Source organism: Nicotiana tomentosiformis, chromosome 8 (genome assembly GCF_000390325.3).
Source record: "Nicotiana tomentosiformis chromosome 8, ASM39032v3, whole genome shotgun sequence".
Classification (NCBI taxonomy): Eukaryota; Viridiplantae; Streptophyta; class Magnoliopsida; order Solanales; family Solanaceae; genus Nicotiana; species Nicotiana tomentosiformis.
The window spans coordinates 3,497,649-3,510,696 of NC_090819.1; the positions used below are offsets into that span (position 1 = coordinate 3,497,649).

Below are 13,048 nucleotides of genomic sequence, written 5' to 3' on the forward strand. Positions count from 1 at the left end.
TAAGAATTCATATATCACCGTCAGATAAAGAAGAGTATGTCAGGTTCCTAAAAGAGTATGAGGATATCTTCGCATGGTTCTACGACAATATGACTGGTTTGAGCACATCCATAGTAGCTCACAAGCTACCCATCAATCCCATGTGTCCACCGGTAAAGCAGAAGCTCAGAAAGTTCAAGCCAGATATGAGTTTGAAGATAAAATAGAAGGTCACTAAGCAAATCAAGGACAAGTTTCTTCGAGCGACCTGGTTAGCCAACATTATGCTAGTTCAGAAGAAAGATGGAAAAGTTAGAGTGTGTGTCGATTACTGAGATCTAAACAGAAAGAGTCCTAAGGATGATTTTCCGCTGCCTAACATACACATACTGATTGACAATTACGCTAAGCATGAAGTCCAATCCTTTGTGGATTGCTTCGCAGGATACCATCAGATTCAGATGGATGAAGAGGATGCCAAAAAGATCGCCTTTATCACACCATGGGGAATATATTGTTACAAAATATTGTTGTTTGGTTTGAAGAATGCTGGGGCTACCTACATGAGGGCCATGACCACTATCTTCCACAACATGATACATAAGGAAATAGAGGTGTACGTGGATGATGTTATCATCAAATCTAAAAGGAGTTCGGATCACATAGCAGACTTGAAGAAATGTTTCAACCAGCTTCGAAAATACAATTTGAAGCTAATCCTGCAAAATGTGCCTTTGGAGTCCCCGCTGGAAAACTGTTAGGTTTCATCGTCAGCCGCCGAGGTATTGAGCTGGATTCGTCAAAAATCAAAGCTATCCAGGACTTGCCACCTCCAAAGGAAAAGAAATATATGATGAGTTTTCTAGGGCACCTCAATTATATCAGCCTCTTTATAGTGCAATTAATGGTGATATATGAGCCAATCTTCAGAATGCGGAGGAAAGATGCTGCAACAAGCTGGACTGAAGAATGCCAAAAAGACTTCGACAAAATCAAGGAGTATTTATCTAAACCGCCTGTGTTGGTCCCAATAGAACCAGGAAGAACTCTGCTTCTTTATCTGTCTGTGTTGGATGGAGCCTTTGGTTGTGTTCTATGACAACATGATAAAACTGAAAGGAAGGAGCGGGCGATATATTATCTGAGCAAGAATTTCATGCCTTACAAAGCCCGGTACTCTTTGTCGGAACGCACCTACTGTGCTTTGACATGGATAGCCAAGAAGTTGAGACATTATTTCTGTGAGTGCACTACATATCTCATATCAAGGATGGATCCGCTAAAATATATCTTTCTGAAACACATGCCTACGGGTAAGTTAGCAAAGTGGAAGATATTGCTGAGTGAGTTCGACATCATCTATGTAACTCAGAAGGCAGTCAAAGGGCAAGCATTGGTAGATCACTTGGCAGAAAATCCCGTAGACAGAATACGAACCATTGAAAATGTATTTTCCCGACGAAGAGGTATCATTTATAGGGGAGGATAATACCGAAGCATATGACGGTTGGAGGATGTTCTTCAACGGAGCAGAAAACTTCAAAGGAGTGGGTATCATAATTATTCTAGTATCAGAAACTAGTCAACACTACCATATATCCGCAAAACTCAGGTTCCCGTGCACCAACAATATGGCAGAATATGAGGCCTGCATCTTTGGACTCAGGTTGGTCGTCGACATGAATATTTAGGCGTTGCTGGTAATCGGAGATTCTTACCTATTGGTGCACCAGGTTCTAGGAGAATGGGCTACTAGGAACACCAAAATATTACCATACTTGCATTGTGTACAGGAGCTGATCAAGATATTCACAAAGATAGAATTCAAACATGTTCCAAGGATTCAGAATGAGTTTGCAGATGCATTAGCCACCTTGTCTTTCATGATACAACATTCGGACAAGAATTTCATCGATCCGATCCCAATAGGAATTCATAAGTAGCCAACTTATTGTGCTCATGTTGAAGAAAAGTTTGACAGAAATCCATGGTTCCACGATATCAAGGAATACTTGAAAAATGAGAATATCCAGAGAATGCTACCCACACTCAGAAGCGCACGCTCCGATAATTGGCCAATCATTTCTTTCAAAGCGGAGGAATTCTATATAGAAGAACTCCAGACCTGGGATTATTGCGATGTCTTGATGCCAAGGAGGCGTCTAGATTGCTCGAGGAAATACATGCCGGAACTTGTGGACCCCACATGAATGGTTTCGTTTTGGCCAAGAAGATATTAAGGGCAGGGTATTTCTGGATGATTATGGAAACATATTGCATAAAATATGTTCAAAAGTGTCACCAGTGCCAGATACATGCTGATATGATATGAGTGTCGCCCAACAAACTCAATGTAACCAGTTCGCCCTGGCCTTTCTCTGCTTGGGGCATGGATGTCATCGGACCAATCGAACTCGCTGCTTTAAACAGACATAGGTTCATTCTGGTGGATAAAGACTACTTCACAAAATGGGTTGAAGTTGCATCCCATAAGGTGGTAACCAAGAAGGTCGTAGAAGATTTTGTCCACTTCGGTGGGAATAACGACTTCAATACTGTAAACCAGTAGATAGGGAATTTCCCCGGTTGAGGTGCGAACTGTGGTTCGATACCCGAGTAAAGCTAATGGTAGCTTTTTGTGCCATTGCTTGTAGTTGTCCACCATTTTCTGTAATATCTTCTTGATGTTCTTGTTGGCGGCTTCTACCACTCCATTCATTTGCGTCCTGTATGCTATAGAATTCTGGTACTTGATCTTGAATGTTTCACACATAGCTTTCATCAAGTCATTGTTGAGATTGGCGGCATTTTCAGTAATGATTGATTCAGGTACTCCAAATCGACAAACAATGTGGATCCCTTCCTTAAGAATCATACAGGAAGCTGAACTCAGTGACGCAAAGTAGGTACGGAACCGGTATGAACAACTATCTCTCATTGATGGAAAAAGAATGAACGCAGTTTGTGACGGTCAACTCTACCATAATAGAATGGCAAGAGCTTTAAACAAAAAGGTTAGGTCAAGGCAATTCATACCAGGGCAATTGGTACTAAAACGAATCTTCCTACATCAGGATGAAGCAAAGGGGAAGTTCTCACCCAACTGGCAAGGCCCTTACATGGTTCACGGAGTATTAACAGGAGGAGCACTTATACTTGCAAAAATGGATGGAGAGATTTGGCCCAAACCCATCAATTTGGACGCAGTCAAGAGATACTATGTTTAAGATTATGTTTTCACATTCTATTTAATGTAACTGAACTATGCTTGACCTGATTCCCGTTTAAGAGGGGATACGTAGGCAGCCCTATGGGTTCAATCACATAAGAATAAAATCTTCGTTCCCCCTATGGTCAGAAATTGGGGCAAGAGCTCGAGTTTGCCCAATCTCATCATGTTTAGAATCACCAAGGAATGTATCACCAGAAGTATGCACTTAAACTCGGGTAGAATTTTGAGGAGGATCCTTAAAATTCTGAGTCAAGGAGGTTGCAATGTCTCAAAAGCATGTCAGAGTTATCAATTCAACATATTATTTGCTCTCATGCCTTATCACATATTTCAAACAACTACATTTTTTATAAACAATTCATCAAATGCCTGTTTTTCGGAAATTTATTTTTTATATAGCAGCCAGACGTTACCCAGGGTGACTCAAGTAGGACCTCCAGACAAGAGCAAAGGTAAGGCAAGGAATCGAGAGCACGAACCAACCTTTCCCCCGCAAAACTCACGATTTTTCTTTGGATGCAGACATAATGAACATAGCAGGAACGTCCTCAAATGCATACACACAGCAAGATCACTATCTTCACACCGACAAAAGTCGCCAAACGCAAACACATCAAGCTAAGAAATGATTCATCCTTTCGCATTTAGCCATTGCTTTTCTAGCATAGGGCTAAACATTGCAATCATCATTGCATAAGGCTAAGCACTGTCTTCTTTTGCATGAGACTAAACATTGTCTCTACTCCTTGCATAAGGCTAAGCATTGTCTTTCCTTGCATGAGAGTAAGCATTATCTCCATTACTTGCATGAGGCTAAACACTGCATCCATTATCGCATAAGGCTAAGCACTTCCTTCCTTTGTATGAGACTAAACATTGTCTCTACTCCTTGCATGAGGCTAAGCACTGCCTCCATTATTGCATAAGGCTAAGCACTGCCTTTTTTTGCATGAGACTAAGCATTGTCTCCATTCCTTGCATGAAGCTAAACATTGCCTCCATTATTGCAAAAGGCTAAGCATTGCCTTTCTTTGCATGAGATTAAGCATTGTCTCTATTCCTCGCAGGAGGCTAAGCACTGCCTCCATATTGCATAAGGCTAAGCACTGCCTTTCCTCGAATGAGACTAAGCACCACCTTCATTCTCTGCATGAGGATAAGCACTTCCTCCACACTGCATAAGGCCAATCACTGCCTCACCATTGCATAAAGCTAAACGCTGCCTTTCTTTACATCGGGCTAAGCATTGCCATCATCGCGTACAAGACTAAGTAGTGTATCGTAGCGTTCTCGCATATGACTAAGCATCACCTATTTCCTTTACCAAGCGATCTATTTTTAACACATACTTGCATTTCATGGTCTGAAACATCGCCTCACTGTCCGAAGGCACCATAGTTCAAAGGCACCATCCTCATAAGCCTGAAGACACCTTGTCATGGCCTAAGGATCTCTCGAAATTGCATATCATTATTCAAAGGCGTCATAGTCCGGAGGCACCATCCCCATGGCCTGAGGACACCATTCCATGGCCTACGAATCCCTTATCATATGCTTCATAGCCCAAGATGTCATGGTCTAAGGACATCATCCTCATCATTCGAAAGACAACTCTTATGGTCCGAAGGTAATCTGCATCATGTTTAAATTTACGCAATAACCCCATATATTCGCGTACATCGTGTTTTAAGTTTTGCAAGTAACTCGGGAGGTAATCGTTCTACAAACAAGAGCAATCTTCACTCTGGTTTACATTCACAACATTCACATCCTTTGACTACCTCAAACGTAATCGATGATCAACAATTGATTTCCTTTTGTTCTATAACCGTTCAAATATTTTCCTTATACATCCGTAACGTTCAAATTTGCATTCATATCTCCACCTAAAATTATCCATTACCTATGACACTATCCTACCCCAAAGATCTTTTTGAAACACACGACCAATCTTGTAATAACTTCATCGATTTCGTTCGTCGTTGGATCCAGAACTACACACGGCCTGATTCCCGTAACACCAGGGATATGTAGGCAACTTAAGAACTAGAGTTCGACCCCCAATGTTTTCAAAATACATCATTCCTCACTCACTTCGAACAAAATCGGTCATCACTTTCTTTACCCGATAACTCTTTCATCATTCCCGGGTAAAGAGGGATAACTGTTGATACCCAATTTTGCCCTCATATTTTTCAAATAGCATATATACTTTCCAAATATAATTTTTGCATCATTACCAATTCAAAGAGTCATACGAGTATTTTTTATAATTTTTCATAATTTTTAAAGCTTTAAAAACTGATTTGTTTGCATTTAATTTACTTGAATATTTATTAATTATCCTTTTAAATTATTTTGTGATGACTTAATCATCCAAATTTATCATTTACACCCACATATATATTTTATAACATTTTACTTAATTGCATATAATTACATTTGTATCTTTATCTATTTACACAATATTTTACAATAATAGCCTACATTCTATACATAATTATATTTATTATATTATTTATATTAAAATATCATTTTTATATATTTTTTTAATGTTAAGCTATTACTTTACAGCATTTTACTGCATAAATAGTATTTTATTATTTATTAATCACATTTATAAATTATGTTTTTCATAAATTTAGTATATTTAATTTTGTAGCCCAATGAAGGGCTAATTTTCGGACCAAACAGACCCAAATCCATGGCCCAATCCCTTTAGCCCAAACCAAATGACCCTTTTAATCCAACCCGGTCACGACCCGTTAAACCAACCTGCTCCGCTCGATTTTTAATCTTGGTTGTTGATCTCTCAAGATCAATGACCCACAACTACCCTACCACTTTTAATTACCCAACCCCAAACCCTAATCCCCATTTTCCTATAGACCGCCGCCCTTATGCACCCTTATCCACTTCTTCTCCCTTGAAGAAACCTTAACCGCCTCCTCCCTTATCCTCTCTAACTCTGACCTCAATATGGAATAACCCTATGATTCCCTTCCTCCTCCCTTATCCTCTCTAACTCTGACCTCAATATGGAATAACCCCATGATTCCCTTCCCATTTATGCTTTGTCTCGTTGTTTCTTACACGATTTTGGTATCACATAGTACTCTCCTATTTTTGGCAAGTGCCAAGCTCCGAATAAAGGGAATCAAGCTCCATTCTCTTTAGATCCAGATGATATTTCGTCTGCATACACTCATTACTAGGCTATATGGGTTTGATTCAGTGAGATCTCTAACTATTTGTGTTCTCCTTCTTGAACTAGGGTTAACCCAATTTTTTCTCCCAAATTGATTTTGAATTGATTTTTGCATTCTTTTCTTTCCTTATTTTGTGTTTGATCAATTATGTTTCCTTGTTTGGTCGTTCAATTTTACTACTATATAAACCCCCTTCCTCATTCCCTGAGAAAAAATAACTATTGCTACAACTACTGTTACCACTACTATTATCCTCTCTACTCTCATTCTTCTTTACTTTCTGCACTCTTGGTTGTGGCCGGCTGAAAGTCAAAGCCACCAGAATTGTCTCTAATTACCCCTCTAGTGCGAGCACTTCTCGGGGCTCGTTCAAAGCTCCTATGAACTCTAATGCACTACAGGTGTGGAATTCTTGTTGTTGTTCCTATTTTGCTACTGACTTTGGTGATTCTTCTATATTTACTGTTAAATTTGCAAACTGGTAAGTGCACAAGATCTCTCAGTTATGTTTCTTCCCAATTTGTATTCATGCTTCTGAACATCCCTATTATGTGGGCTTTTCAAAGCCAATATGATATTATGCCGACATTTGTTTGATTTTTTGGATTGTGTAAGTTAGCATGATTAGAAGATTTTTTGGGCCATGACACTTGTTCGAAGTTTTTGTGTTTATGAATGCCTAATCTCTCACATTGACTATTTAATACTGTGTCTTTATGTCCTAATTTGAACGCTTGCCCTGAAACTCTAGAGAATTAATGCCTGTCCGGAATTTGTCTTAATAAATTTATGAATCCTTTATGTAGGCCCTATAATTGTCCTTATGAATCCTATGCTTTAACCAAACGCGTGGCTTTAATAATTTCAATGTAGTGTTTAGCCAACTCTGTATTCTTGAGTATTACCTAGGTACCCAGTTGAATCTTACTACACTTAGTTTCCCTGTATTGTGCATGGTTGACAGGTTTAAGTTCCGAAATATGTGTGCTCTGTTTAACCTTAAGTTGGTAATGTCTTCTACTATGATATTTTGAACTTGGGAACCTTTGTATCATACTCAGCACAATTGAGATTCTTATTAGCTGCTATAGATCATGCATGTCTTCTTGTTTACTATGTGTAATTGTCATCCTCTAACTATGGCTCTATCAGACCTTCCTAACTTGGGTTTATAGTTTTAAAATCCCTTTTAGACTAATTCTGAACCATGCCCTACCCTAGACCCACTCCAGAAGGCTCAACATGTGCATCTTGTGTGTGCTTACCCTGTTAACTATAAATGACATATTTCCTCAACTCTCATGATGTTATGTCTTCAGCATGCTCTCACCTGCTTAATAATTTTACCCTGTTATTATTTTACCATGTCAAACTTACCATGTTGAAATTAAATTTACTGATTCTCCTAGTTCCTATTCCTTGGTTAATCAATTTTGTCATTCTTGCTTCTAAAATGCCTATGTTTTCATGAATCATGCTAAATGTCACATTTATTGCTCTTAGTAGACTGCTCCTTAAGATATCATGACTATAGGATCTTAATCAACTATTCAATTACTTTGTTACTCCGTCGCATTGCCACGTTTAGACGACATGCCTATATGGATAAAGTGTATAAAATCAATTCCAATTGCCGACTACTAGAAATCCTGTCTATAGGATACTATCACCTGCGTAAGAAGTATGTCTATAAAATCAGCACTGGTAATTTGGAATTCTGAGATCGTTTCACTGCCTTATCGCGCAAACAATTAGAAAGCATGCCTATAGGACTTGCAACGCTTCTAATTTGCCCATGAGCTAGTCTAAAGTAGCAGTATCGCTTGTACAATACTGGAAATCGGAATCACATAGAAATCATGCCTATAGGACTTAATGATCCTAATGCGTCTAAAAGTTGCCTACTGTTGAACCTGCATGCGTGCAATTTGCTACTTACGTGTGGGAGGGGGGGCTAACTTGAGCCTTTCCTTGTATTTATGTGCAGTCCTACATGTTTTTTTTGAATGTGCGCTAGTTTTATCATTTTGAGCATCCTAAGAAGAGTCTAGAACCATCCAAATAGAGGTCTGAAGCCTCCTAGACCATAGGCATGGGACGGGTAGTGCACGCGTAGAGTACGACCTAGAAATAAATTAGAGCACCTTTAGGTAAACAGCTTCAATATAGTAATCGGGTAGCAGGAGATGATAGTCTGTGCCCGCTGAATAATATGAGCAACCCCCACCTTAAGGGAATTACGAAGTATTATTTATGTTGCACGAGATGATCCTTTAGGCTAAAAAACTTAGGACCCCGGCCCCCTCTTTACATATTTGTAAATTATACTTAGTCATTTAATATAGATCAATAGGGTTATATCCTTGCAGTCATTAAAGTTTGTACCAATTCTTATGTGCTATAATAAGATTTTTTTCTACTTCTAAATTTCTCTTCATTTATTTGATCACCTAGCCTAATTACAAGATCCACATAGTTTAGAGTTTGGTCAGGACCCAAAGTTGTTGACCTCAAAGAGTGCCTAACACCTTCTCTTTGAGTTAATTTGAGGCCTTACCCGATCTTTGGTGTCATTGACTAGTTAAATAGAGTTATTTGGAAATAGGTGCCCTAACGCACCTCAAAAAATGTTAGGTGGCGACTCTTCTCTTTCAATACCTCATTTGAAAGAGTTGTCACACGTCGAAGTTCGCTTTCGCGGGAAAATAGGGGGCGACAGTGCCTTGTAGATTTTTCTTCATTTTTGTACTTTTGTATTTTTTGTCAAGGTCGCTTGGCCTTTGTAAAGTTTTATGTATATAGACAAGGCTCTTTTTTCCCTTCGACAATTTTCAAGTTTGTTCAGTTTTTGCTTTTTCTTTACGATGGCAAAGATCTTGAATGCCTTAGCACGCAATAATAAGGTCTTGTTTGGAGGTTCGAACAAGGCTCGCAGGGGATTGGCATGATCGGAAGCTTTCCCAGTAGTGCTTACTTAGAATTGTTTTAGCTTATAATTTTGTCGTGGGTAGTCTTTCAATCAATTTAGAAATTTTGAAGGCCTTATGTTTTGGTAACGGATCTCAGACGTCTCCGACCCGTTCTAGGACGATCGTAGCATTTTAAATTTGAGTGTTGCCCAATGGTCTTATTACCCTGGGCTTCGATACGCGATCCATCTGGTCTTGCCCAGGACGACAATCCCTGAATAGGGATGGCCGTAGCCTTTAAAGTTCGGGCCCTGCCTAATAGGTTTTGTGCCCCTGGGCTTCGATAGCCCGAGTCGTCTGAGCTTGCCTTGGACGATAGTCCCCGAGTGAGGGTGATATATTGGATCCGAATAGGGGTGGCCCTTGGGATCGATGTCTTTAAGGAACAGAAATGTAGTAGTTTTTAAGAGACAAAATATTTATCTGCAAGGTAGAAATTTTCTTTCATGTTTGTGCATAACATACAAGGTTGAAAGTATGTACAACCTTCGTGTTATGGCTTGAGTGGTAGATGTGGGCACGGTTCATTTGATCATTTGAACCTTACAATAAATCCTATCCACCGAGCCCAGATTTTTCAAGCACAAAGTTTCTTTCCTTGCTAAATCATTATCCGAGGGTGATGGTCCCCAGTATTCGAGGTCGATTATAGAGAAGACTCAGATACTGTAGATGTAATCCTCAACTCCGGTCCATAGTCGGTCTTCAATTCTAAGTTAACACGGTTCACTATTGCCTTGTTAAAAACCTTACCGGAAAACCCATTTGGGACAAAACCGGTTCAAGGGAAAAAGAGTGCAATGCGTGCTTTCATACCTAAAAGTTGCATCATTCTCTGACTGTTACCTGCAAGTGTTAGTCCAATCCATAATCTATGTAAAGAAAAGAAACGAATGGGGTCGTACCTTAGAAGTAGTATCGTTTTAAGTGGGTTACGTTCCAGTTGTTTGGTAGTCGCTCACCGTTCATTGCTTCGAGTTTGTATGATCCTTTGCCGGTGATCTCGATAATTCAATATGGTCCTTCCCAATTCGGTCCCAGCTTCCCTTCGTTCAGGTTCCGGGTATTCAGTCTCACCTTCCTCAAAACCAAGTCCCCGACATTGAAATATCAGAGGTTGGCTCTTCGATTGTAATACCTCTCGATCCGTTATTTTTGGGCGACCAACCGGACGAGGGTGGCCTCTCGCCTCTCGTCTAACAGTTCTAGGCTCGTACTCATGGCCTCGTCGTTTGACCCTTCGTTCTCATATCGGAACTTAAGACTCGGTTTTCCTACTTCGACCAGTATTAGGGCTTTGGCACCGTAGACCAATGAGAACGGGGTAGCCCTAGTGCTGGATTTTGAGGTTGTACGATATGCCCATAGGACTTCGGGCAAAATTTCCTTCCATTTTCCTTTGGCATCGATCAACCTCTTTTTGAGGTTTTGGAGTATGGTTTTGTTCGTGGACTCCGCTTGCCCGTTCCCACTAGGGTGATAGGGTGTTGATAGGACCCTTTTGATCTCATGGTCCTCAAAATATGTGCTCACTTTGCTGTCGATGAACTGCTTCCCATTATCGCACCCAATCTCGGTCGGCATTCCTAACCGGCATATTATGTGGTCCCAAATGAAATCAATAACTTCCTTATCCCTGACCTTTTCAAATGCTTGGGCTTCCAACCATTTAGAAAAATAGTCAGTCATAACTAATATAAATTGAGCCTTATCGGGTGCCCATGGCAGGGGGCCAACGATGTCATTCCCCATTTCATGAAAGGCCAGGGTGACAAGACTGAATGCAGCAGCTCCCAGGGCTAACGAATCATCGGAGCATGCCTCTGACATCCATCGCAATTTCGCACAAACTCCTTCGCATCTTTTTCCATGTCGATCCAGTAGTAACCAACTATGATTAACTTCCAAACCAACGATTAGGCTCCCGAATAATTTCCACGGGTGCCTTCATGGACTTCCCTTAAAACATACTCGGTATCTCCTGATCCTAGACATATGGGGAGTGTGCCATCGAATGTTCTCCTGAATAGGGTATGGTCTTCGAACAAGATGAATCGGGATGCCTTTGTACGTAGAGGTCTCGATTCTTTATGTTCCGAGGGCAATTTTCTGGTCTTTAGGTAATATATATATTTGTTTCTCCAGTGCTTGGTTAAGCTTGCCGAATTTTTCTCGGCATGGCCTTCTTCCACTACCGATTACATGAGTTGTATGACCATCCCCTCAGCTGAATTCATCGTCGTCGATCGACGATCCTAAGTTAGCAAGAGCATCGACCTCACTGTTTTGATCCCGAGGTACATGCTGCAATGTCCATTCCTTGAACTGATGTAACGTCACTTGTAGCTTATCCAAGTACCTTCGCATCCATTCTTCTTTGACTTCGAATATTCCATTGACCCAGTCAGCCCCCGGACTTTTAGCCAGTTCAAGACCTGCAATCATGGCCTCATACTCGGCCTCGTTGTTAGTCAATTTTATAGTTCTAATAGATTGTCTAACCACATTACTCATCGGTGGCTTCAACACGATGCCAAGCCCAGACCCCTTTGCGTTGTCGACACCGTCCGTAAAGAGGGTCCAGATTCTGGAGGAGGTCCCCGGGTTAAACAACAACTCCTTCTCGACCTCAAAAATTAGGGCCGGCGTGAAGTCGGCCACAAAGTCCGCCAAAATTTGAGATTTGATGGCGGTTCGGGGTCGATATTCGATATCGTACCCGTTGATTTCCATGACCCATTTGGCCAATCGTCCTTAGAGTTCGGGCTTGTGCATTATGTTCCTCAATGGGTAAGTAGTCACGACACATATGGGATGGCATTGAAAATATGGTTTTAACTTCCTAGAGGCGCTTAGAAAAACGAGCGCCAATTTCTCCAGGTGAGGATACCTAGTTTTGGCCTCACCTAGAGTGCTGCTAACATAGTAGATAGGAAATTGTGTACCTTCCTCTTCCCATACTAGGACTCCCCTTACAACTATCTCGGATACCACCAGGTACAGGTACAACTGTTCATCTGCGTTCAGAGTATGGTGCAAAGGAGGGCTTGAAAGGAACCGCTTAAGTTCTTCCAAGGCTTGTTGACACTCCGGGGTCCACGAGAAATTATTCCTCTTCTTCAATAACGAGAAGAACTGATGTTTCTTGTCGGAGGACCTTGAAATGAATCGGCCTAACACAGCTATACGCCCGGTTAACCTTTGAATGGCCTTGATATCATCAATGTAAACCTCCATTGATTTTCCTATATGTTCTTCGAACATCCGATTTATTAGGCATTGGTAAGTGGCACCGGCGTTTTTAGTCTGAATGGCATTATGTTATAGTAGTAGGTGTCGTACTTAGTGTTGAAGGATGTTTTTTCCCAGTTTCCCGGTTCCATCCGAATTTGGTTGTACCTGAAGTAGGTATCGAGAAAGCTGAGGATCTCATGGCCGATCGTGGCATCGATCATGCGATCGATGTTTGGCAGAGGGAAAAGTCCTTGGGCATGCCTTATTCAAGTCTTTGTAATCTACACACATTATTAATTTATTCCCCTTTTTAGGGACTACCACTATGTTTACTAACCAATCCAGGTACTTAACCTCCTGGATGGACCCTATTTTAAGGAGTTTAGATACCTCGTCTTTGATAAATTCATGCTTGAATTCGGACT

At 40.7% G+C, this 13,048-nt stretch overlaps 1 protein-coding gene across 1 annotated transcript; it reads left to right on the forward strand.

Annotated features, from left to right (window-relative positions):
• The first annotated feature begins 658 nt into the window (after positions 1-658).
• Positions 659-1,078, forward strand: LOC138896824 (uncharacterized mitochondrial protein AtMg00860-like). The gene has a single exon (XM_070182168.1). It carries the CDS (start codon positions 659-661, stop codon positions 1,076-1,078), a length of 420 nt encoding a protein of 139 aa, XP_070038269.1.
• Positions 1,079-13,048: the final 11,970 nt, after the last annotated feature.